This window comes from Sarcophilus harrisii, chromosome 3 (assembly GCF_902635505.1).
Source record: "Sarcophilus harrisii chromosome 3, mSarHar1.11, whole genome shotgun sequence".
In the NCBI taxonomy this organism is placed as follows: domain Eukaryota; kingdom Metazoa; phylum Chordata; class Mammalia; order Dasyuromorphia; family Dasyuridae; genus Sarcophilus; species Sarcophilus harrisii.
The window spans coordinates 51,499,435-51,526,944 of record NC_045428.1 but is presented as its reverse complement, the minus strand read 5'-3'; the positions used below and the strand labels follow the sequence as shown (position 1 = coordinate 51,526,944).

General features: G+C 37.6%; 1 protein-coding gene across 2 annotated transcripts in view; it reads left to right on the top strand.

Moving 5' to 3' along the window:
- FBXO36 (F-box protein 36) overlaps positions 1–27,510 on the top strand; it is a 94,498-nt gene that overhangs the window by 51,235 nt on the left and 15,753 nt on the right. Inside the window, exons 2-4 of one of the 2 annotated variants that reach the window (XM_031957884.1) lie at positions 14,059–14,167; positions 24,405–24,577; positions 25,410–25,587. In XM_031957884.1, coding sequence (XP_031813744.1) covers positions 14,059–14,167; positions 24,405–24,577; positions 25,410–25,535 — 408 coding nt within the window. In that variant the 3' untranslated portion in view covers positions 25,536–25,587. Of the gene's footprint in view, positions 1–14,058; positions 14,168–24,404; positions 24,578–25,409; positions 25,588–27,510 lie in introns of those variants that run through there. The other variant, XM_031957885.1, reaches the window with a different exon arrangement.

Genomic DNA, 27,510 nt, shown 5'->3' with positions numbered 1-27,510 from the left:
CTTTTGTTTTTGGCTAAAATTCTCCTAGAATCCCTCTCTATCTCCTTCTCTCCTCTCCTAAAGAGCCATCTCATATAGCAAAGAAAAGATATTAAAAAAAAAAAAAAAATAGAGGGGAAAAACAGCAAAATTGATCAATCAAAATCATCAAAAAAATAGAATCTGAAAATATAGTGTTCAATGGATTTCCAAGCTCTGGAAAGAAAGTGGAAAGGTATCTTTTCATATTTCTTCTTTAGAACCTTTCTTCTTTATAATTTCTAACATTCTTTTTTTAATTGTCTTGTGGTGATCACTTTTTCCATTTATATTAATTTGGTCATTGTATATATTGTTTTCTTACCTCTACTTATTTCACTCTGCATCATTTATCAGAAGGTTTCCCATTTCTGTAATTCTTCATCTTTACCATTTCTCACATCACAGCAATATTCCATTGTATTCACATATCACAATTTGCTTCTTTTTGTTCTTCCTTCACATTGAATACTCCCACATGCTCTATAGTTCAGCCATACTGGCCAACTTCCTGTTCCTCATTCATAGTTCTCTCAGTCTGGACAATTCCTCTTCACCTTCACCTGTTAGAATTCTTGCCTTCCTTCCATTTCTAGATTCTTTAGGAGTCCTTCCCTTCTAAGGTCACTTTGTCCCTACTTTGTACATATCTTTCTTGTATGTACCTATACATGTTGTCCCCACTTTGGAAAGCTCCTTGAGGGCAGGACCTTTTTGCACTTTTTCTTTGTATTATCAAGTGCTTAGTATTTGGCCTACAGAGAGTGATTAATAAATGCTTGTTGAATGTTTACTTGTTTGTTTCAACCCACTTAATAGCACTATTGTCTTGGTTAAACAAGTGAAATTTTCTTGATAGTCATATTAGAAGAAATACTAGGTGGGATGGCTTTCAAATCCATGGCAAAGTCCAAATATTTATTCACATGAAAATGTATTTAAGTCATTTCTGATTTAAATATTGGTTTAGAATACCAATGAATGGTATGAATATTTGCTACAGACTTTAAAAATAAAGATTATTTTTTGATAGAAAACTGATTTTTATTGACTTAATAAATATATCTTGAGCTACTTGAAAAATAAGAGTGATATAGATGGAAATTAGAATATCTTTTTAAAAAATAAATATAAAATAAGAAAAAACAGAATAGAAAAAAGACAGAAAAGGAAAATAAGAAAACAAAACAAAACAAAACATTGTCATGTGCCCAACAGAATATAAGGGAAGATTCAAAAAATATAATAATAAATTTCCATTTCAAGAAAACATATATAATAATAGAAGAGATTATATTTATATGAGGGTCCCATCTTTTGTTTGCTTTCTTATAGGTTATTCTTTTGTTCTCTGCTGTGCACTTTCGACTTTATCCTTTTTTTTTTCCTCCCCCAAGTAGGCTATAGTTAAGCACAGATATATAGATAGATATATAATATGTATATTATATATACACACACATATATATATATATATTCATATACATGTTTATTTATATATACACATATGTCTATATACACATGTACTCATACATATATATATGCCTATATATACATATACACATTCACCCCTACCCACAGACCTACAAACATATATATATATATATATATATATATATACACACACACACACATACACATACATAGACATACATGCATACCATACATACCCATATATAGATATATAGTTAGCCACATATATAGACATTTTTACCCATAAGTAAAGATGCATCTAAAACAATAATATGACTAACATATAATGTAGATTTCTCTCTTGATTGACTTTGTCGAAGATCAATGATTACTAGCCCTACTTTAAAAAAAACAAACAAAAAAACAAATTCTTCTCCTGATCCTTGTAGTAGTTTTTGTATATCTCATTTCCTACCCCTCCGAACTCTTCTCTTTTAATTCTGCTCCTTAACTTGCCTCGCTAAAACCTCCCATGGATCTCTTCCTTATCTTCTTCCCCTACCCTTTCCTTCCTTCTTTACCCCATTCCCATTAACCTACACACATTGTCTCACTGCCATAAATCTACACATCACCCCATCCTTTTCCTTTCTCTATCCCTTCTTCCTTATTTTTTTAAAATAGATTTTTGAAGGGTGCTATACCCTTCATGGTATATATGTGTGTGTGTGTGTATTATTCCCTGTTTAATCCATTCCTGATGTGAGTAGGTTTTTAGAACTAGGACTCCTCCATGTTCTAATGCCTCTATGTCTTTTCTTCCTCTGCACCTCATTTGTATGACATCATTACTATTTTTACCTTTTCCTAGACAGTTTTGCTTTTTAGAGTCAGATCATATTCACTTCTGCCCCAATCTTTCTTTTGAGTTATCCAATTACTCATGTCAACATATGGTATCCATTTCCCATGTAAAAAGCATGAACAATTTGTCCATGTTAAATGCCTTGGAATTAATCTTGATCCTGACTCTTATATGTTAATTTTTCTATTAATTTTGGGTTGTTGAAACTATTAAGTTGAAAGTCCTGAAAATCTGCAAATTCATTGAATGTCTTTTTATTTTCGTTCAATATTATAATTTTGCTGGATATAATATTTTTGGCTTCAGGCCTGGTTCTTTTGATTGCCAGTATATATGATTCCAAGACCTGTGTTCTTTTATTGTGGCTGCTGATAAATTCTGTATGATTATAATTGTAGCTCTAGTATATTTGAATTGGTTTTTTTTTTTTCTTATTTCTTGCAAAATTTGCTCTTTGAACTGAGGGTTTTAAAATTTGGCAATAATATTCCTATATGTTTTCCCACAAAGAATCTTGCTGAAGTGGTAATTGGTGGATTTTTTCTATTTCTACTTTTCACTCCTGTTCTATCACTCCAGGATAATTTCCTTGGCTTATTTCTTACACTGCCATGTCTAACAAGAGTTAGGAGGGATAGGAAATGAGATATACAAAACATTACCAAAAGAAAAAAGTTCTTTTTCTGTCACAGCTTTCAGGTAGTCCAATTATTCTTATCTTTTCTCTTCTTGATTTGTTCTCCAGATCTGTTCTTTTTCTTAGAAGATGTTACACATTCTGTTTTATTTTTCCATTCTTTTATATTTTGTTATTTCTTAGTTTTTTAGAGCTTCACCAGCTTCCCCTTGCCCAATTCTAATTTTCAAAGAATTACTTTCTTCTTTAAGACTCTATATCTCCTAGTTGATTAACTTTTTTTTTCATAATTTTGTTTTTCTTGGATGGTTTTTATTTATTTTTTACCTCAATCTCTCTCACTTAATTTTAAAATTTTTGGGTTCTTCTATAGAGTCTCCCTGGGCAGGGAGCTATTTAACAGTTCTTTGAGCAGAAGCAGCTCTTTTTACTTCAGCATCATCCTCTGTAAATGAACCCTATTCCCATAGTCAGTTTCTTTGATGGAGTTCTTTTTGCCCATTCATTTTTTTAATTATTAGTAATCATGGGATACAGGGGTAGTGCCTCCAGCTTGCCTTCAGCTCTCCCCTCTGATATGAAACATCAAACCCAGAGCTCTCCACTCCTGTGAAGGCTGCTATGCTGCCCTCCCAATGTGCTGGGCCCTTCCCTCCCAGGGCCCCACACCTGTCCCAGAGGTCTGTGGTCCCTGGAACCACTCTGCTGGCTCTTTCTGTGCGACTTACACTTCACCCGGGTTAGTTCCTGGCCTGGGGTCTGTCTTAGGGTCTTCTTGGGTTGTGCCAGGAAAACCCCTGTTCTGCCCCAAGTCGTCTTGGTTTTTCACCAGTCTGTGTTCACTGTGAGGAGCAAATTTTTTCTGTTTGTGGAGAAAATCTGGAGAACTTGGAGTTCAAACAAGAATTTTCCCAGAATCCTCCAAAATTATATTAAATAGAAATTTCAGTGGGCCCCATGAATTAAATCTTGCAGCCATACATTCTGAAATAATGCCATTCACTTAAGAGGATCAGATTTCCAACCTAGTCTGCACACTATGGAAAAAAATTATACATGTTTCACAAACCATGCAGAAACATGATGTGATAGGATGAGAATATGCAGAAAACAAAAGAAGGAATGAACAACGGGTAACCAGAAATTAAATAATAGAAACCATTTCCTAGAAAGATGTTGGGGAGGTCTTAGAATGCTCAGTGGGGGTGGTTTGTGGCTAGTTGTCATAGAACATTGATGCTCCTTATAGAAGTCATGCTTATAAGCTGAATGTAGAGTCCAATTTAGTGAGTAGACTCAATTGCTTCCTTATTGTATCATCTCTTGGTGATCGATGATTGGGAAAATTCTATTTATTAAGTATGAACAGAGAAATAGAAGAATACCATTTTTAAAGAATATGATTAAGAAATTACTTATCAGGGCTGAGATTGCTTTCTAATTATATTTGACTAGAATTAGCATGTGTACAGAATAATATGCCAAATGAGATTAATGTCAACACACCAGAGATAAGGTATCCACAACCTCAAAACAGTTTATTCTAAATACCATTTGGGAGACAAAAGTTGAATCATTTTGTGCAAAGGGGAAGATCAAGAGAAAAATCAGAAGTTTCTTTTCTTTTTAAACATTATTTTTATGGATTTCTTTTGTTTTTTATATCACTTTGTTTTAAAAAATATATATCTCCTTCCACCATCAAACAGGGAATAATCCCTTGTAAAAAGATGAAAAAACCCATCCAGATCACACAGATTCTGTGATCAGCAACATTCCATGTACATAGTCTTCCTCCTGCAAATAAGGGAATTCTTTTCTGGAGCCAGTTAATTACAGGGTGCAGTTTTTTGTTTCTTTCATTGATATTATTGAAGTCATTGTGTATATTGTTTTCTTGTTTCTATTTATTTCACTCTCCATCAGAATGTAAGTCTTACATGTCTCTCTAACTTCTTCACAATCCTTATTGTCACAGTGATATGTCATTACATTCTCATATCAGGATGTGGTTCACCATCCCCAATTCAAGGGCATCAACTTTGTAGAAATTCTCTTTGAAAGCAAACAATCTTTCTTTGCATAATGGGGAAAAGGTGCTGGATCTGGAGCCAAAATGCTTGAATTTGAATCCCAGGGTGACACCTTAACTGGCTGATTTACTTGCTCATTGAACCTTTCTGAACCTGTCAATCTCCCCATCCTCTCTAATACCTGGTAGCTAAGTGGGGTAATAGGGTGCTGAGCCCGGAGTCAGAAAACCTGAATTCAAATCTCACCTCTCATACTTACTAGCTATACAACGACTCATTTAATCTCTTTTGCCTCATCTGTAAAATGGGGATAATATACCACTTTCCTCCCAGGGTTGTTGGGAGGCACAAAGGAGATAATAATTAATATATGTATTATATAATATATATATCATTATATATAATAGCACAATAAGCCCTATATAAATGTTAGCTAAGATCTAAGTGGCATCAGGATCCCTAGGTGAGACAACCATGAGAGTCCAAGTTTTAGAGACTGTCTGGGCCCCTGAGAAGTTAAGGGACTTCCAGGACTGGTCACAGGTGGAATCTGGCTCTTTCTCCACTCCAGGGGCCACCATGCCATGCAGAGTCAAGTATCACTCTAAAGCCCAGTGGAAATTCTCCTAGAATTATTGATGAAGTTTCTTATTACATAAATTAACAGTTAATTGGTGTGGAGAGCAAAGCTTTCACAAAGACAAGCAGAGACAGAGTTTTCTCCAGGGCAAGATAACAGTTTATTAACAATAACATAGAACTGTGTGAACATGGGTCTGTCTGGCCATCAAAGCCAAAAAGCCAGAGACAGGAGTGTGATGCATTTATTAGTTAGGCTAGCAATAACTAACCAGTTGGGTCAATGGCCAGGAATCTCAAGGGAGGGCCAAGAGACTCTTTTAAGCCTTGGCCTTCTGGTTGACCTGACAGTCCATCATCTGGGTCTCTCCAGGACAAGGGAGGCAATCCAACTGGTAGATGAGGCGTTATCTCAGCTCCTCCTGGGTGATCCCCGAGTGAGACTTGTCCCAGTCTGCAGCTGGGAAAAGTGACCGGCCTTCAAGTGTGGCCCATCAGAGCCTCTGGCAATTAAAGAACGGTAATTGATGTATGAGATCCAATTGTGTCTAGTCACCTTGACCAGAAAATCAGAATCATTTCAGTGATGTTTCCCCTGATTTGGCTCCCCTTTGGAGAGCACAAATCATTCCTAATTTTAACCAGGGGATAGAAGGATGGGGAGAATCATCTTTTGGAGGGGGGGATAAATGGAGACAAGGGTCCCACTTAAAGGGGCTAGGTAGGGAGTGCCCTGAGGAACAGGGCTATTGGAGAGATTGCTTTACTGTACCACATCTTGTGTACCACCTCTGAGACATGGGGAAACATCGATGACAGAGTAATATTAATTATCAAATGGTACAGCATAAAATTAATTTTCCATCCACCAGGAGCCAGACACCCATGTAAAGACTTCGTAATTAACTTGATTTTCCAATGTCCCAGGAGGCTTCAAGAATGTTTTCCCTCCAGATTTTTTTCTTTCTTTCTTTTTTAAAAATTTTATGCTTGACAAACAGCCACAAACACTTCCCTACACAAAGAGTAAAAAGTGGCTTGAATATGAAACTTCTCATTGTTCTCATGTTTATGTTTCTTTTTTTTTCAAAGTACACACTTAGCACAATACTATCTATCAACCTGCCCCACCTGTCCTTTCCCCTTTTAAACTTCCTTCAGGTCCTCCAATGGAGGGTCCAGCAATTGCTTCTTATCCTCTCAGTTCCTTCATTCCTTGGCTTAAGTGGGCAGAGAAGTGCTGGTCAGCCAGCCTTTCCTTCTCAGCCTCAAGATTGACCCTTAGGAGAGGGATGATTCTAGGGGCAGCCAGCTAAGGGCTTGTGCCTAAGGTCAGGAATGGCATTGTTGTTTATGGTTGTTGCTCCAGTGGTCTCAGTCGTGACCCCATCTGGGGTTTTCTTGGCAGAGATGCTGGAGTGGTTGGCTATTTCCTCCTCTGGCTCAGCTGGGGAAACTGAGGCAGACTGAATTACATGACTTGTCCAAGATCACACAAAGCCAGCTTTGAACTCCAGGCCCTGCGCTCGATCCACTGGGCCAACAACATTGTAAACTCCTTCAGGACCAGCGCTATCTTTTTGCCTCTTTTTGTATCCTGCATATAGCAGGCACTTAATACATATTTTGTAATGCTGGAGAAACTGAGGCAAGATAGAGATTAGAGAGTTTTTTAATATTTTATTTGGGTTTCTGAGAGGGAAAGAAAGTCTGCAGGCAGAGAGAATGTGAGATTCCAATGAGTAATATATGACTCTAAGATCAGGGGAGACAAAGGCAAGGGGTGAAGTCCAAACACTGGTGAAAGTGGGAATTTCCAGGCAGGGACCATCAATTCGGTTCTGATAAGTTGGGGATAGGACCATAAATTCTGATAAATTGGGAGTGAAGGGGGTACTCAGCTAGAGACAGAAAGTCTGGAACTTGGAGATATGTAAGCATATCTCTTAGTAACTTATCTGCCTATGGAATGCTAATGGTCAGGGTTCCCAGCCTTGATTATCTCAGTCCTAAATGGTCAGGAAAAGGGGTTTGCTATCAGGGGGAATTGAGGCAGAACAATTCAAGGAAACTGATGTGAAGACCGAGTTAGCGCCCTGGATACCTTAGAATCAGCCGGAGTCAGAATAAGCAAAAGTCCTTGGTCTTTATTCTTGGTCTTTAGGGGTAGAAATGAAGGGGATGGACTCAGGATCTCCCTTCTCTTCCTCTACCATCAAAGTGACTCTGGCTTGTCTTACTCCACCCCTTAATCCTTCCCACAATTCTCTGTATACACCAAAAAATTGAACCAGCACAGAATATTGGGAAGGGCCACTTCCAAGCATATGCTAATAGAGTATTGTCCAATTGGTAAGTAGCCTTAGGTGCTCGGTTGTCTGACCTCAGTGCATCAACTCAGAGTTTCGGCTTTTTACAAAATGAGGCAGGACAATTTAGGGAAACTGAGGCAGAACAGTAAAAGAAAACTGTGGCACAACAATTTATATTGCTTTTAGTCATTTTCCTCTTTTAATTCTGACTTTTCATTCCTGAGCAGGCAAAATTTGCTTTCATGTACCACCTCTCACTTTGCCTCCTGGTCCTTTCTTTGAAGTTCAAAATGGCAGACAGGTGAAAGTGTTGAGGTTGGGAAGGGATCCCAAAAGGTTGGAGTCACAGACCTGTATTAAAAAGAATTTGCAGGCTTAAACCCATGTCTAAGTCAAGGGGCAAAGTAGATTGTAATTGTAAAGCCAATTGAAGTAGTCTAAATTCCAAGAGAATTTAGTAATGAAACAGAAACAAGGAGACACTTTTATCTAGTTCTTCTTGTTATAGATATGCTAATTTTATGGCCTAGAGATAGAACCAAGGAGGAGTCTGGAGAATTTTTTTTTTTTTTAATCACTGAGCAACAAACAGTAATGTTTGTTGACAGATTGTTAGAACAATAGATTGGGGGCGGGGACCTCAGGGTCACAGATTCCAAAGCCAGAGGACTTTAAAATCACTGACAAATTGTTAGAATAGAAACCCCTTAAGGTCAGAGGACCTTGAAATTATTGCTATCTCCCCAGAAGCTCTATTACATCATTTCCCCTCTCAAGCAGTTTGCACCCCAAATTCATTTGGAACAAAGGGACGGAGATCTTATCTTGTGGAGCTGCTTCAAAAGGATGTGACTAAGATCCAGGGATATTGTGGATACTGGTCCAGATTCTCCAGCCCCTCCAATTATATTCTGTCTCAGAGAACACGATCCACTTTGCTTGAAAAAGCCCCTTCACTACTAGAGAATTCTACCTTAGAGGGCAAGGTAAGGTTAGAGTAGGTCAGACACTTTGAAGGAATTTTAGACATAGGAAACTTAGGGTTTCTTTAGTTCAAAGGTTTCATTTTTCATTTGCTTGTTTGGGGAGGCAGTTGTTGACATTTCTTTGAGCAGGATTGATTCAATTATGGCATTTGACTGGGTAAGGGCAGGGGCAAGGGCCTTTGGAGTACCCAGTGTTCAGTGCAAATCATACTGAACCATGCTAAATTACATAACTATTGTCTCTTCCATTCCACTGACTTAGTCCCTTGTAAGAATCCTTTGTTTCAAGTTCAGAGTTCTGGCCCATAACATATGTAGATAATCATCGCTCCTCCTTGGTCTTGAAGAGGGCAGGAGCTGGAGAATGATTGGTTTTGAGAGCCCTGCAAAGTCGCCAGTCCCCCTCCCTCCTCTAGAACTTCCGGAGTCCAGTGGCAAGACAGGTCAGGATGGCCAGAGACAAGCCCAGGAGCAGGGAAAGAACTTAGCCTGGGTTTTAAGCCAAGGTCTTTCCCAAGTCTCCCTTTGTTTGAGCATTCAGTGGTTGAAGATTAGGTAAGAATTGAAACAAAAACTGACCTAGTTTGTTTGCCTTTCAAGAGAATCAGGTTGTTGGGTTTTTTTGGGTGGAGGGACCCCTCGGGGTTTCTGGACCAAACAGAAGCAATGGCTATGGAAATGCAGGTTTGGTCTGAGATCTGGTATTGGACAATCAGTTAAATCCAATCTTTAATCAGTTAAAGGCAGAATCAGACAGTTGCATTTGTAATGTAATTTAGATTATCTGGAAAGTATGATATTTAATTCAAGTTAATTGCCCAAAGCCAGAACCGGGGGAGGGCACTTTGGTATTGGAAACAGGCTTGGGTTTACACTTTGCCTCTACCACTTAACAGCCATGTAATTTTGGATCAATCGTTTTAATTTTTCTGGTTCCGACTTAATTTCTGTCTAAAATGAGGAGCCTGGAAAGACCTTAGTGACAATCTATCCTCACCTTCACACTTTGAAGATGAGCAAACACAGGCTAGAAAGAGGAGGTATCATTTCTAAGATCCCTTAGTTGGATTTGTAACATATCCAGGGATATCCTGATTGCTGTCATTACTGATGACATTTCTTCCCTTAGCTCCTGGAAATCCCCTGTACCGCACAGGGTAGAAGGAATAGGAGTGAGACTTAAAATAAAACTGGAAAGAGTCGATGGGCAATTTTAAAGATAACACAAGGACTGAAGAAAATGAGTGATTTTATTTAGCATTGCTTCCATCACATTACTGATTGAAAGGCAAAGAGAATTTAGACCTCTCTATTTGTTGCTTACTGATTACATAAAAAACCACTGACTCAGTAAGAACTCTGCAGTCTTCCAAAGGCAGCCTTCTGGGTCTTTCCTCTGTTTCTTCAGTGTCCATCTATCTCATCTATCACTATAAGTGAATAAAGAGTATGGTAGATTGTCCATCCATATCCATATTGTGGTCTTGACAATAGACATTCTTCAGCTTCTTTATTTTTCTATGGAGTTGATAAGCCAACTTATTTGGATTGATTATGCATTTCATTTAGGAGATGCTGTACTATTCTGGGACTTGATGTAATTAATATAGTGTCATTCTATAGGACCTTACCCCATTTATAGGGAATGCTGGATCCTTTCCAGGACAGTGGCAAACATCTTTGATGAATTTATGTCTCTGATGTTAAAACTCAGAGGGGAGTGGAAATTCTATTATGTCTTTTCGTGTTATCTTGGGTGAATCTGACATATGCTTGGGAAATACCTTCTCCCAGGGTCATTTTGTACCCAGGTCATCCTAACTTTTAAGACAGGCTCTTGTCCATGAGTCATGCTGCCTTCTGTCTTTTGTTCACTGTTTAAAAAGAAATACATTTGACTCAATCGTGAAAAGCCCTAAATGAAAGGCCCATCTCAAGTGAGTGTGACCTGGGAACAAAATGACTTTTCTGTCCGGAGTGAAAGGTTTTTCAATTTTTCAATACAATATTTTAAGATTATGAATTGTAGAATGATTGCCAATTGCTTTGGGAAAGGGAATTTCTCTTATCTTATTACTAGTATCATTATTATTTTCTTGATTTATTATTTTTTTTGTTTTGGTTTTTTGGCTAGGCCACTGGGATTAAGTGCTTGCCCATTCACACAGGTAGTAAGTGTCAAATGTCTGAGGTTGGATTTGAACTCAGGTCCTCTTGACTCCAGAGCCAGTGTTTTATGTACTATATTACTAGCTGCCCCTACTTTATTATTATTATTATTAGTAGTAGTAGTAGTAATATAGGACTTTAAGTTTTATAAAACATTCTATATATGCTATTTCATTTTATCCTTATATCCACCCTAGTTGGTGGGTACTATTATTTTCCCCATTTTACAAATGAGGAAACTGAGACTGAGAGACAGTAAGTGACTTACCCAGGACCACAAAGTTAGTATCTGAGGCCAAAATGGAATTTGTGTCTCTCTGACTCTGTCCACTACAGACTCGGCTGCCTTGAATGTGTGTGTCACTTTCTTTGCGTATATCTTCTATCTTTGTTTTGTTTGTTTTTCCAATTTCACTCATGAATGGGATCAGTTAATCAATAAATATTTATTAAGCACCTGCTAAGTACCAGGAACTACAAAAGGAAGCAAAGGCAATCCCTGCATCTCAAGGGGATGATTCTGTTTACAAGCATCTCTCACCAAGCAATTTTAAAATTTGTTTTTCTTTCCATTTTATGAGCTTACATTGAATATAATCTTTTGCTCTTCTTTTCCACAATATTTTTACAGTTTAAATTCTAAGTTGGTTTTGCTTTTGGCTGTTCTGCTTGCCCAGCAAAGCTTAGGCAGTTTCACAGAACTCTTTAAGCAAAATACAGATGTATACAATATATGTATATATATATATATATAGCTAGATATATAATTGGACATCATATCAAATTTGATATTACTATTTATTTCTGATATTTGAATACACCTTAATGTCAAAGAATTGTCAAGCAATAAGCATTTATTGAGTACCTACTATGTGCCAGGCACAAGAGGCAAAAGACTGCCCCTGCCTGCAAGGAGTTTACAATCTACCATTAGGCAAACAAATGTATACAAACTATAGACAGAATAAAGAGAAAATGATTAAAAGAGGAAGAAGAGTTGGAAATTATAGAATATTAAAACTGAAAGTAAAGTGGGAGATTGTCTAGTCCAAAGCTTCTTTTTTTTTTTTTTTTTTTTTTAAATTTAATAGCCTTTTATTTACAGGATATATACATGGGTAACTTTACAGCATTAACAATTGCCAAACCTCTTGTTCCAATTTTTCACCCTCTTACCCCCCCCACCCCCTCCCCTAGATGGCAGGATGACCAGTAGATGTTAAATATATTAAAATATAAATTAGATACACAATAAGTATACCTGACCAAAACGTTATTTTGCTGTAGAAAAAGAATCAGACTCTGAAATATTGTACAATTAGCTTGTGAAGGAAATCAAAAATGCAGGTGTGCATAAATATAGGGATTGGGAATTCAATGTAATGGTTTTTAGTCGTCTCCCAGAGTTCTTTTTCTGGGCATAGCTAGTTCAGATCATTACTGCTCCATTAGAAATGATTTGGTTGATCTCGTTGCTGAGGATGGCCTGGTCCATCAGAACTGGTCATCATATAGTATTGTTGTTGAAGTATATAATGATCTCCTGGTCCTGCTCATTTCACTCAGCATCAGTTCGTGTAAGTCTCTCCAGGCCTTTCTGAAATCATCCTGTTGGTCATTTCTTACAGAACAGTAATATTCCATAATTTTCATATACCACAATTTATTCAGCCATTCTCCAACTGATGGACATCCATTCAGTTTCCAGTTTCTAGCCACTACAAAAGGGCTGCCACAAACATTCGTGCACATACAGGTCCCTTTCCCTTCTTTATAATCTCTTTGGGATATAATCCCAGTAGTAACACTGCTGGATCAAAGGGTATGCACAGTTTGATAACTTTTTGAGCATAGTTCCAAACTACTCTCCAAAATGGTTGGATTCGTTCACAACTCCACCAACAATGCATCAATGTCCCAGTTTTCCCGCATCCCCTCCAACAATCATCATTATTTTTTCCTGTCATCTTAGCCAATCTGACAGGTGTGTAGTGGTATCTTAGAGTTGTCTTAATTTGCATTTCTCTGATTAATAATGACTTGGAGCATCTTTTCATATGACTAGAAATAGTTTCAATTTCTTCATCTGAGAATTGTCTGTTCATATCCTTTGACCATTTTTCAATTGGAGAATGGCTTGATTTTTTATAAATTAGAGTTAATTCTCTATATATTTTGGAAATGAGGCCTTTATCAGAACCTTTTAGTCCAAAGCTTCTTAAACTGGACAGTGGCAAACATCCCCACATAGGCTTATGTCACTGAATGTGGGAATTATGAGATATTTGGCAACAGCAAAAGGTATCAATTTTTTGCCAAGATTTAATTCTTTATGTAAAAATAAACAAGCACAACTGTCTCATTAGTATGATATTTGCTTTCATCTTTAATAAATGGTAAAATCATATGTATACCAAAGAATTGTTTTAAAATAAATTTCTTTGATTTATCATGAGTTCATGTTTGATTTGTATACTTATTTTATATACCTATATACCTAGGGTCACATCATAATTTCTCAGGCAAAAAGAGGTCATGATTGGAAAAAGTTTAAGAAGCTCTGGTCTAGTCCATCCCTATCATTTTATAGATATCAGGGGTCATGATGGCATCTACAAATGGGAGCATCCAAAGTTCTGCTCTACCTGCCCTTCTTTGGCTTGTGTTCTCCATGATGGAAACAGTCACTTTTTAAAAAACCATCCATAGCTCTTATTTACATAGCACTTAATACAGATAATCAGAAAATTGTCCAACAGAATTAATACAGAATTGTGTTGCATCAACCAAGAAATCTTGCATGATTCTCCTAAGTATCTATAGATCTTAGTAGACTTGAGAAACTCAGTGTTTTTCCAGCGTCAAACAGTCAGCTAGTGGACAAGCCAGGTTCTCTATATAAATCTCATCCCTTCCTATTTTCATACATCATATGCCTCAGTAATAATGTATTATGACTAGAATAGTTTAGGCAACTAGAAACCTGTATCCATTAGCAGTGACAATTACTCTTAGCCAATCAATGTCAGCCCCTTTCTCTTCACAGGTCAGCCTTAGATGGTGGAGGATCTCTCTGAGGAATGATTATCGTTTGAATAAACCCGGAGTAACTAAAGAGGGCTATGAAGACTTCTTGGATGACGTGAATCTTCATGGTAAGGCACAGGAATGGTACACCCCGGGGGAATGATCCTCCAGACTCTGTTAGATCTCCAAAGAGATCTATACTTTGAGTCAGCTCTAATTGTTAGGAAGCTTCTTCTGGAAATTCTTCTCCCTTCTCCTATTCTGATACTGAGGATCAAACGGAACAAATGCAATCCCTCAGGCACAGAAGACAGCTAGTGCATCTCCAAGTTAAATATTCCCAAGTTGCCTCAGTTTACTTTAATGTGACACGGAATCCTGGTTGTCCTTCCCTGTATACTATACCATTTATCAGTGTCCTTCGGCTGTGGGGCCCAAAATGAAACACTACTACCATTCCAGATAAAGTCTGCTGAGGGCAGAGTACAGCAGGATTATTACCTCCCCATCTCTTAGCCCCAAAATACCATTACTTAACTATATCACATTGTTGGCCTATTTGGAACTTGAAATCCACAATAATCTAGATCTTTTTCAGAAAAATTTCTATCTAAACATGTTTTTCCTATCTTACACTTGTGATATTGATTTTTTTTTTTTTTTTTTTTTTTTAGTATCCAGGTACATTTATCCCTATTGAATTTCATCTTATAATCAATATCAAGAACATTTAAGATACTGATGCTGTCATCTCACAAGTTAATGATCCCTCCCAGCTTGGTTATCAATTGAATATTTGATGCCCTTATCTGAGTTATTGATAAAAAAAAATACCAATTGGTATCCAGGTATTAGACTTACATTTATCCCTATTGAATTTCATCTTATAATCAATGTCTAAGAACATTTGAAATTCTGATGCTATCATCTCACCCAATCCCTCCCAGCTTGGTATCAGTTACATATTTGACACCCTTATCCAAGTCATTGATAAAAACCCACCAGGCAGCCCAGGACCAAGCACAGACTCCAGGGCCCCTTGGAGACCCTCTGTCACACTGACTGAACTCTTCTCTGAGCCCAGCCATCAGCTGGTTTTGAATCCATTTGATTGCATTGTAATTGAATTCATTTTCCTCCATCTTCTCCACAATAGCATGAGATACTTTGATCCAAAGCTTTGCTGAAGTCCGGATAGACTATGTCCAATTCTTTTGATTCAGCAGTTTAGTAATTCTCACCAAAAAAGGGAATGAGGTCGGTCAGATTTCCTGTTCTTGATTCAGCCATGTTGACATTATAATCACTTCTCCATCTGGACATTTGCCAGCCAAGTGTTCAATAATTTGGTCCTTCCTCAAGAGTCCACGACATCTTCACTGGTTTACAAATTGTTTTCTTCTAACAAAAAGATTGGAGCATTTGGCCTTCCCCCATGTCTGTTTTCCATGGTCTCTGAGATATCACTGAGTGGCTCAGCCATGTCTAGGAAGCACCATTTTGGAGGAAAACCTTATCAAGCATCCTATGTATTACACAGTAATGTATTTTTAAAAGAATGCAATATTGGCTGATTTGAGGAAGAGAAAACAACAATACTTACTTTTTTCAGGGCAATATAGCTAAATGTTCAATGTCTCATAATTAAAAGAATTAAGGTTAAGTGTAGCCTACACGTTAATGCTTTATTTAAAATGTGTTTCTTAGCTTGAATGTATTCCCATTAAATCAGGACATCCTGTGTGGGCATCTGCAAGTGATCAACATTTGACTGAAACCTCCTGTCATTTAATATAAACTAGAAATGGGTTTGGTTTTTTTGGGGGGTGTATGTGTAGGGGGGTAATTGGAGAGTTTTAATATGAAAACCTTTGGTTAAATACATCATCTAAATTCCTACCATTGTACATAATTTGTTTATTTAAACTTCTTGGTATCTATCTGGTGGTTGGAGAAAGTCATCATTGAACAAAAAACAAAAACAACAGCAAAACATTTGGAAATAGATATGATTCTGAAGAGACAGCCACAAAGCAAGTTTCTGTAGATTAAAGGATAAGGAATCCTTGGCTCAAAGCATATTTGCAAAAGACAGTTCTTATTGGTGGAAATTGATTACCCAATACTCCATGCCTGTGGGAGCAGTGAAGTTGGTGAAAGTTTGAGGGAAGCTAGACTTGGATTTCTCTGACTTATGGCTTTGAGCCTAGGGTTACATATAATTTGGTTTCTCTTGTATTAAATGCATTAAATGCAATATTTAGTAGAGTGTTAGGTACATAGAAGGTAAACAAAGGTTTATGGATTCAATTAATTTTTCTATTAATTCCCCATAGAATTTGAGGAACAACACTCTACCACCATAATTTAAAGGTGGTTTTAAGAATAGTTGGTCATTCCAATAGAATATTCAGTACAATTGTATCTGACTTAGACTCAGTCTTCCTTACCCTCTTCAACTGCCAAGTGGCCCAACCTGGTTTTTTTCCAAGAAGTTCCCTCAGGTTTGTGATGGAAAAAAGAACTGAGGATTTCCTAATTAGGACAATAGTTAGAGCAAGGCTGCCTACTATAACCATTACTATTTTACATTGCTAGCCAAAGCAGCAAGGGAAGAAAAATAAATCTAGGGGACAAGCAGAGGTAAAGAATGTATTAAATATCTATTTGTAGGTCATAGTTATTTAGTCAAGTTAAAAAAAAAAAACTATATCGAACACAACAAAGAAATTGGTCTCCTAGCTTTAGCAAATTTACTTAATAAATTTAACATAATTATTGGGAACCCTGCCAAGTCATCAGTATTTCCATGTTTCTCACATGGTAGAAAGGGAAATAGCATTCTAAAAACAACAAAATAGATAAAATAGTTGGTCAGACATCTTCCAAACACATGTGACCTTTACAAACAAAATTACAAAACACTTTTTATAGAAATAAGAGGGAAATTAAATAATTAGAAAGTTCAATGCACATCTTTAGGTTGAATCAATATAATTAAAATGGCAACTAACATTACTTTTAGCTCTACAACTCAAGTCCTAAGCACCCTAAGCTATGGATGTAATTCAGTGCCAATTGGTATGCTTGATAGAATTACATTTTATTTTTTTATTTATTTTTTTTTATTTAATAGCCTTTTATTTACAGGATATATACATGGGTAACTTTACAGCATTAACAATTGCCAAACCTCTTGTTCCAATTTTTCACCTCTTACCCCCCCCCACCCCCTCCCCTAGATGGCAGGATGACCAGTGGATGTTAAATATATTAAAATATAAATTAGATACACAATAAGTATACCTGACCAAAACGTTATTTTGCTGTAGAAAAAGAATCAGACTCTGAAATATTGTACAATTAGCTTGTGAAGGAAATCAAAAATGCAGGTGGGCATAAATATAGGGATTGGGAATTCAATGTAATGGTTTTTAGTCATCTCCCAGAGTTCTTTTTCTGGGCATAGCTAGTTCAGTTCTTTACTGCTCCATTAGAAATGATTTGGTTGATCTCGTTGCTGAGGATGGCCTGATCCATCAGAACTGGTCATCATAGAGTATTGTTGTTGAAGTATATAATGATCTCCTGGTCCTGCTCATTTCACTCAGCATCAGTTCATGTAAGTCTCTCCAGGCCTTTCTGAAATCATCCTGCTGGTCATTTCTTACAGAACCATAATATTCCATAATTTTCATATACCACAGTTTATTCAACCATTCTCCAACTGATGGACATCCGTTCAGTTAGAATTACATTTTAAAAATAATAAAATGTATATGGAAGAACAAATTGACAAAAATTTCCTGGACAATAGAATTCGTACCAACTGATCTCAGATTATACTACGAAGCAGGTACTATCAAAATGATCTGCTATTTTATGCAAAATTTTTAACTGAATCAGGACAGATCATCAAATCAAGAACTAGAATCAAGTTCATCCGATACACTGAAGTTTGATAACTCTAAGATCACAAACTACTGGGAAAGGAATTCATTATTCAATAAAACTTTTCAGGAAGAAAATAGTATCATGCTAGCTAGATAAAGACATTAAATCTATATCTTATATCACCAAATATTATAATAAATCCCAAATTGATCAATTCTAAATATTTTTAGGATGTAAAACTATAACACAAAAATGCACATTTTCATGATTGTGAAATAAGTAGGAAATTTTTAGTTATTCAACAAATAAAGAAGTGTGATTACTTTCTTTCTATAAAAGCAAAGGGCTTTTTTTAAAGATAAAAAGGCAGTGTATCCAGAATAAAACATGAAACCCAGATTGATAAAGAAAACTTTTGCCAAATATTTATTTTTTAAAAATTGTTTTAGTTATTTGTTTACAGTCATTTCTACTGAGCACCATCATTGGAACCCCATGAGAAAGAAAAAAATTCAAGCAAAATAGTGTGACTCCATTTGGCCATTTATTCATAAACCCCACACCTCTGTTCTTAGAGGAAGATATGTTTTATTGTCAGCCTTCCAGGACAGCGATTACTCATGTCAACTGAATCGAACTCAATTGCCTTTTTGAATGTTCTCATTTTCATTATTTTAGTCATACAGTCAAGTCTGGAATCAGGAAGACCTGAGTTCAACATCAACCTCAGACACGATCTGTTTCACCCTGGCCTAAATTGTTTCCTCTGTAAAATGGGGATAATTGGGATTTTGGGGAGGGTCAAATGGAATAATGATTGTAAAGAATTTAGCACCGTACCCAGCACATAGGAAGCTCTATATAAATGTTAGTATTACCATCAGTATGGTTTTTTGGAATGCCTTTTGTTTTTGTGTTATAATGCTTGCAAGTATCCTGTGAGGCTCATTTCTTCCCAGTGTGGGAAGAGAAGATAATGGAAAATCAGCACTGGAGGGCTTTCCTTCCCTCCCCCTCTTCACCCCCTCCTCCCCCCCCACCCCAATCACATTCATTTCTAAATAAAAGCCTTTCCTCCTAACAAAGATTAAAACATAAATTCATCCAAACCAATTCAAGAATCAATTGTGTGATGACATGTGCAACATTCTACATCTACAGTCCCCCAGCTGGTCCACCCTTTTCTGGACCGGGTGATCCTGGGTAAGTCACTTCTCACTGTCAGAGGCAACTATCTTAAGAATTTAAGTCAACCATTTTATCAGTCAATAAAAATTCATCAAGCACCTGCTATGTGCCAGGCAGTGTGCTAACAGATAAATTTCAGAGGTTACCCTGTACCTTGAAGAAGAAGTTTTTTCAACAGGAAATTCCTACACCAATTAAATCACATCTGGCCAAAAAAGGCAGCAATAATAATAATAATGACAATAATAATAATAGCAGTAATAATAAGGACAAGTTTATAATTTAGAATAAGCATTCCCTTCTCATATCCTAATACTCCTATAAAGCACCTATGGAAATATCTGTGCCATATTGGCCCGGTTAGTCATCCTGGTGGCTTCTGATGCTTACTTATTCTATGTGTGAACATGAACAAGCCAACTAACCCCTTTGTTACCATTTCTGGTACATTAGGGGGAGCTCTTAGACAGTGGGACAAATGTTAAATTTCATATGGATATCTCCAGTTTGGTAGAGAATAGATTTTTATCTATTCTACGGGGAAATTAGAACTCATCTTGTTCCTCATCTTACAGCTAAGGAAACTGAGACATGCGGAATTTAACTTCCACTGATCCAGAAGAGGGAAAAAGAGTGTTCATATGGGAGGCAGGAGAGCCTTGCCTCTGATGCTCTCTGGTCAAATCACACAAATGAGCTGGCCTGCCTTGAATCTCAGTTTTGTTACCCCCAAAATCACAATAGTTGTGGTACTCTCCTCACAAGATCACTGCAAGGATTGCCTGAAATAATGTATGTCAAATACTTGGCAAGTCTCAAAATGAGAAAATAAATGTCAGCGATTATTTTTTATTGTTGCTATTGCTATTGTCCTAATTTGGTTTTGCTCCTGGCCTTGACCCTATACAGGAAAGAAATGTGGACACAAAATTAAAATTGTGCTAAGACTGTATTATGCCTTCTGAACAAAATTTTGCAGGAAATATGATAAACTTCTAATGAAATAGCAACACTAAGAATAAGTTACAAAAATTCAGATAGTAAAACAAAAATGAAATATATTAACGGAAGCCAAATATTCTTGGATCAAGACCCAGGCCATCATACTAAAGGTACTTTCCGGGTATAAGTCAGCTTATTATTCTGTACTAAGTGGTATCCAGTTGCAATAAAAAATTTATTTGCATAATACATTCTTCCTGCATATTATGTTTCCTTTGATTCAAATCATCAATACGAAATTAGCAGTGAATAATATGAGAGTATAGAATTCCTAAGCTCTAAGAATATATGTATGTGTATGTATATGTGTACAAAAAAAGTTCCAAAGGGTAGCTAGATGATCAGTGGATAGAGTGCTGGGCGGGCAGTCAGGAAGATTCCTTGAATTCAAATGTAGGTCTCAGATACTTACTAGCTGGCAAATAATTTTATCCTCTTGCTTTAATTCCCTCCTCTGTAAAATGAGCTGGAGAAGGAAGTAGCAAACCTGAATTATCTTTGCTAAGAAAGCTCCAAATGGGAGCAGCTAGGTAGTGCAGTGGATAGAACTGGAGGAAATCCCAGGCTCAAACACTTATTAGAAGACAAACCACTTAACTCCAATTGCGAGAGAGAGAGAGAGAGAGAGAGAGAGAGAGAGAGAGAGAGAGAGAGAGAGAGACAACATGATAGTTGTTCTCAATTCCTAATGGAAAGTACACTGATTATCCCAATTGAGAGAGAGAGAGAGAGAGAGAGAGAGAGAGAGAGAGAGAGAGAGAGATGGAAAGGAGGAAGGAAGAAGGAAAGAAAGAGAAAGAAAGAAAGAAAGAGAGGGAGGAAGGAAAGAGAAAGAAAAGAAAAGAAGGAAGGAGGGAAAGAAAATCCCAAATGAGGTTATGAATAACAACAAAGAAAAAAATTTCACTAATTTTAGATAAATTAGCTCTTTAGTCCCTTCTGGTCATCAAATTCTGTGATTCTATGAATCACAGCATCTATGAAGCATTATTCTAAAATGAACTATCCAAAAGTTAAGATAAAGCTATGTGGAGCCTTAGACAGTTTATCTGAGTAAAGCATGACCTGATCATAGCAATGTGTTTAGGGAAATATCAAAGAATTGAGCCAGAATTTGCTTAATTAAACCCTTTATTTCTTGCAAGTGAAAGAAAAGATAAACTCCAAAGAAAGACACAGAATCCTAGTGCTGTAAAAACACAAACAAAAATACTTCACTGAGCTAGAGCAAAGCTGGAATATTTTAATAATATTTTGAGAAGACATGAAATCAATTAAGAATGATGTCAAGTGAGGGAATTAATGAAGGTATTCAAATTTGAGAGATTAATGTAGGTATACAATATAAAGTCAGATTCAGCAGCCAAATGAAGAGGGGTAAGGTGGAGTATTCTGGGAAGGTAAAATATTAACAGGTAATTGATTACAGCAAATTAAGCAAACATTCTCATTGTTCTACTGAAGTTTTTCCACGGAAAATCACTTTCCCCTAATCCTCTGAGGTAGCAATAACTATGCTATTCATAGACCTCTGCAGTAAGGCCATGCTTCTAGAATATCTGCTATACAATGATGGTATGAGAATCTTGATTCTATACAAGAAATCTCTCTGCAGTAGGCCAGACGATAAATTAGAAAAAGGAAAAAAAACAAAAAAACAAAAACAGGAGGTGAGAAGTCTGCTTCAAAGTATCTTCTGACCTCAGTAGTTTAAGTAAGTGGCTGTGGATACGTCTTTCTATTAGTACTAATAACTATTACTGTTGTGCTGACATTTATGTAGTGTATTAGAGTGTAGAGATGTTTTAAATGAGTTGTGTTTATATATATATAATATGTAGAAAAATGTTAATTTAGATTAATATAAAAGTGTATCCTATATATATTCCTCCCCACCCAGAGAGCCTGTTGTTAAACACTTAATAGCACATTTCTCCCTGGTTGCAATAATGTGTGTGTGTGTGTGTGTGTGTGTGTGTATTTTGCTATCAAAACAACCTCATGGGGTTGGTCATCTAGTCCAAGTACGGTGTTCTTTCATGATAAAACATCTGTTAGTAAGAAGAATGGCCAAAACATAACTGGTTTTGTCACCCCTGGGTCATTGAAGATGAAGCAGAGAGACAGCATGTCCTGACCCCCAGCAAGAGATGCAGAAACCTACGTATATGTTCATTGGTTTAATTCTATCCAACAAAAAATTTATTAAGCTTTGACCTAGGAATAGGAAGACAACAGTCCCTGACTCCTAGGAACCTAGATTGTACTGGGCTGAGCCATCCCCCTGGAGACCATAGGGATGGGAGAGGATTCTGCAGGGGCTGGGATGGAGGCTCCTTTCCTAATTCTTCCCAGACTTCTGAAGAACAGGCCAATGGCCTGGGGAATGAGCCAGTCAATGCCGTGGGAAAAACAACCTTCCCTGGAAACGTTGGTGAAGAAGCAAACCACAGAGCTGAGGGCACCTGCCTGCCAGCCGGGGCTGGGGAACCCTGGGAGGAAGCTCTGACCTCAGTCCTACCCAGGGGAGAAAGCACAGGAAATCTCCGTCTCAGGGCCTGGGTCTGGGAGCAGAGGATGCAGCAGCAATCTGGGGAATCTGGCTTGGGGGGCCTTGGGTCTGGCTGCTTCCTAGGGAATGTGGCGGTGTGCATGTGAGAAGAGAAAACTATTGAATAGAACATTGTGGAAACTGTCTGGCTGCAATGAGGAAAAAACAAAAACCTGGTTAGGGAGTCGACAGATCCGGGTCATATCTGGCTGAGCTGAGCTTTTATCTCCCAGACTTCAGTTTCCTTATTAGAGAATGGTATTGGGTTAATAATTGCATCTCTAAAGCATCTAAATAAAAGCATCTCTATGTTTCTAGATGGAGACTCAATTAAAATCTTAGTCCAGCTGCATAAAAATAATGTTAACCACAGGAATTTAGGAGAACTGTTTATGATTTATGGTTGGTTACCATTTGGATAGTAACAAATCCTCCATGAAAGTCCTGTTTTCTTGCCTTAGCCTTGAAGGGAGGCAGGAGTGTGCTATTAATTGTTTAACAACAGGCTCTCTGGGTGGGGAGGAATATATGTAGGACACATTTTTATATTTATCTGAATTATTAACATTTTTCTATCACTTTCTTAAGTCTAATGATCCATAAAACAATGAAATCAAGTCTTGATGTATTGCATTTACTGATTTTGGAGGTATAAACAACTCAGTAAAAATTTAACCGTCCACTCATTCAATGGTCCCAGCACAGAAATAGCCCTGGATGCTCAGTCAGTCAGCAAGCATAATTAAGCACCTACGATATGCCAGGCACTTTCTGTAAGCATGGAAATAAAAAGGGCAAAAGACAGTCCATCCTCGCTCTGAGGAAGGGAGATCCCAATCTAATGGAGATGATGTGCAAATAAGCCACAGTAGAACCGAAGAAGAGAATGAACAGAGGCATGGTATGAGCATTGAGGGGTGTTGGACTAGGCTCCTCAAAGGTTAGACCAGTGGAGTAGGGCAAGTCCCACCAGATTCCCATAAGGCTTCAGGTTTTATCTCAGAAAATATCTGTATTTTGAGGTCTAACTGAGCAGAGTTTGGAAAGATTCAAAGAGGGCTGGCTACTGTGCCATGAGCAAGGACGTCCCCACCACCATATGCTAAGGTCTGGCTGAGTCTGGTCTGCTTTAGTTTGGGGATCCCTGCCCATCAAATCACAGATTCCAGATATTTAATTAAAACCTCCCTCCCCCTGCATATCCTTAATACATTTCAGACTCATCTTGGAAGTTTTATTTGATTACAGGCACTAAACTATATATGATCATATAAAGTGTTCATCTAGGGAAGCAAAGGAAATAAACATTTATTAAATAAGTGTCTATTAGGTTCCAGGTACTTTGCTAAATGATTTACAAAGCTCTCATTTGACCCTCACAGCATCTACTAAGTAGATGCTATTATCTATCTTTTGCAAATGAGGAAACTGAGGCAGTTTCTTCCTTTTTTCCCCCACAGTTAAGATGTGCCTGAGGTTGAATTTGAATTTAAATCTTCCCACGCCCAGACCTTTTGCCACTTAGCAGGGAACAGGTTTTTGGAATGGGGGGAGAGATTTCCCTTAGCTCTGGGTCCTACTGAGCCCATTCAGTGATAGACCACTTCTGCCAGGCAGGCAGCCGTGGGAAGGGATAAGGGGACTCTGGAGAAATGCCTTGGGACTAGTGCCTTGCCTGAGTTAGGTGCCAGGGGCACCACCTAATAATCCTGCTGTTGTTTGAATTGCAGTTCAAATTGCCTTAGTATTTGGTTCCAAAGTCCTGCAATATGTCATCAATCTGTGCAAAGGCAAATATGATTTTCTCGAGCGGCTCTCGGACCCTCTGCTTCTGCGTATCATTTCTTACCTGGACCTTGAAGACATTGCCAGGCTCTCCCAAACATCCCACAGGTTTCAAAAGGTAATAACAATACCACCTTATTTTATGCCCTCTTGGGACCCCCTTTGTTAACAACGATAATGAAGTCAAACACATGAAATACTCATGGCAGCAGCACTGGTGGGGGCTCTCCCAGGTGGAGAGCAGCCCATATTGACAAAGGGGCTTTTATGAAAAAGTTTTCTTCAGGAATCTAGAACTTAGACTTTAGTCCAGTGTTTGTTTTGTCTAAGACCAAGACCATGGCCAGGTCTTCCCTTGCTTACAGTCTTCACCCTATGAATAAACCAAATAAACATTGTATCCTTCTCACAAAAGTACAGTACTTAGTGTTAAGAGTTGGGAATTATAAGTCCCCAATGCTTCTGAAAACAAACAACCTTATCATAGATTGACCCTGATTCTCTCCCTCCAAAAGCTGGTGTTCTTTACTCATTTTTATAGGGAGGGAAGCTACCTTCCATCACATTGAGGCAGAATGATACTAATTAAGTCACTTTTTCCAAGGCCATCTCCTACCATGTGTTGTTCAGTCATTTTCTGTCATATCCAACTCTCCATGACCTCATTTGGGGTTTTCTTGATAAAGATATTGGAGTGGTTTGTCATTTCTTTCTGAGGTCCATTTTACAGATAAGGAAACTGAGGCAAACAGGGCTGAATGACCTGTCTGGGGTTACACAGCTAGTGTCTAAAGACTGGATTTGAATTCAGGTCTTTCTAACTCTCAAGTTCAGTGCTCTGTGTGCTACTTAGCTATCAACTCTTTAATTTGAATTTCAGGGATCTGTCTTCAAGCCCCATTGTTCCATGCCCCCAGTTTGCTTCAAATACTTCATCACTTTTCTTGCAGAATGAAAGCACTATGCTGAGACTGCTTAGGTATCTTGCAGTCAGAATGGAAATCAACGGACATTACGAGCAGAAAGAACCAAATCTTTTCTTTGCCCAAAGTGACTCAGAGCTGTGGCTCTTTTGAGCTGAAAGTGGATGTGTATCTATTCAAAACCACCCCCTTGATTTTTGTTGTTTTAGCATTTTATAAGTTTAACTCATTTATTATTATTATTATTAATTTATTTTTGACTGAGGCAATTGGAGTTAAGTGACTTGCCCAGGATCACACAGCTAGGAAGTGTTCAGTGTTTGAGGCCATATTTGAACTCAGGTCCTCCTGACTTCAGGACTAGTGCTCTATATATCAGTGCACCAACTAGCTGCCCCCAGATATTATTTTTAAAGTATATTTTTAAAATTATTACTTTGTCTTAAAATGAGGATATTCAGAGATAAGGAGGAAGCTAGATCAGGTCACCTTTGATGAATCCAAGTCAGTGGGTCTATGTGGATGAGGCCACTAGATAGAATAGACTAACAGAAAAAAATGAAGCTGCTATCTCACTGTCAGCGATGTCTGAAGACCAGGAGTGGGACTGCAAAGGACATGGCTTTGATGTGATTTTGGAGAGCAATTTCGGGGCCAAATGAAGAGAACATTATCACCAAATGTTGGAGTTCAGTCATATGAAGAATTCACAATGGCAAAAGGTAGGTTTATTCAGGGGAAGAGGTTAGAGACAAATGAGGAGATACAATAGATACTAGAAATGAGAACTAGGAAATAGAGTTGGGAGAGCATATAATAAGCAAGGAAAGGGGTTTAACAAATAATAATGGAAAAGACAAATTCCCTAGTGGTACCCACAATTAACCAGTAGAAAGAGAACTGGAGTATGCTCTTAGCTGGCAGGTTAATTCTTTTTTTTTTTTTTTAATTTAATAGCCTTTTATTTACAGGTTATATGCAGGGTAACTTTACAGCATTAACAATTGCCAAACCTCTTGTTCCAATTTTTCACCTCTTACCCCCCACCCCCTCCCCTAGATGGCAGGATGACCAGTAGATGTTAAATACATTAAAATATAAATTAGATACATAATAAGTATACATGACCAAACTGTTATTTTGCTGTACAAAAAGAATCAGACTTTGAAATATTGTACAATTAGCCTGTGAAGGAAATCAAAAATGCAGGTGGGCATAAATATAGGGATTGGGAATTCAATGTAATTGTTTTTAGTCATCTCCCAGAGTTCTTTCTCTGGGCGGAGCTAGTTCAGTTCATTACTGCTCCATTGGAAATGATTTAGTTGATCTCCTTGCTGAGGATGGCCAGGTCCATCAGAACTGGTCATCATATAGTATTGTTGTTGAAGTAAATAATGATCTCCTGGTCCTGCTCATTTCACTCAGCATCAGTTCGTGTAAGTCTCTCCAGGCCTTTCTGAAATCATCCTGGCAGGTTAATTCTAAAAGGGATTTAGCACCCTAAAGTTGGCTATAAGGAGAAAGACCTCATGGGGCAGAGTGCCATGGTTGGTTATGAGCCCAAAAGGGATTCAGCCAAGGTGGCCTGGGCAATGGACAGACTTATGGGGAAATTTAACATAACTCTTGATTCTGACTGGGCAGAGTAAGGTGGAGCTACTACCTATGACCTCCACAGAGGTTAAAGTGATCCCCATCAGTGTCCTTACTGTCTTGCCTCAGGGAGTAATTTTATCAATACTTCAGGCTCTCTCTGCTGACCCCATGAGGGAACTGAGACCTGATCAGGGAGGAAGTTATAAATTATATTCCAATGAACTTGCCTTCATTCTTGGCAAAGTTGTAGAGTATATCAGGAAGGAGATGGCTAGTGAACCACAGAGAGCCAGCATGATTTCATCAAAAACAGAGCCTATCAGACTAATCCATTTCCTTTTTTGGCAGGGTTACTAGATTGGTGGATCAGGTGTAAATTACCTGGATTTTAACGTAATCCTTTTATGGCAGTTTTGTGGTCAGATGAAGAAAAAGGGTGAACTAGGTTGGAGCACATCTCACAGATTTCAAAAGCTTTATTTTATATCTCTAGAGAAGCCTTATTTTAAATCTATATGTTATATGTTGC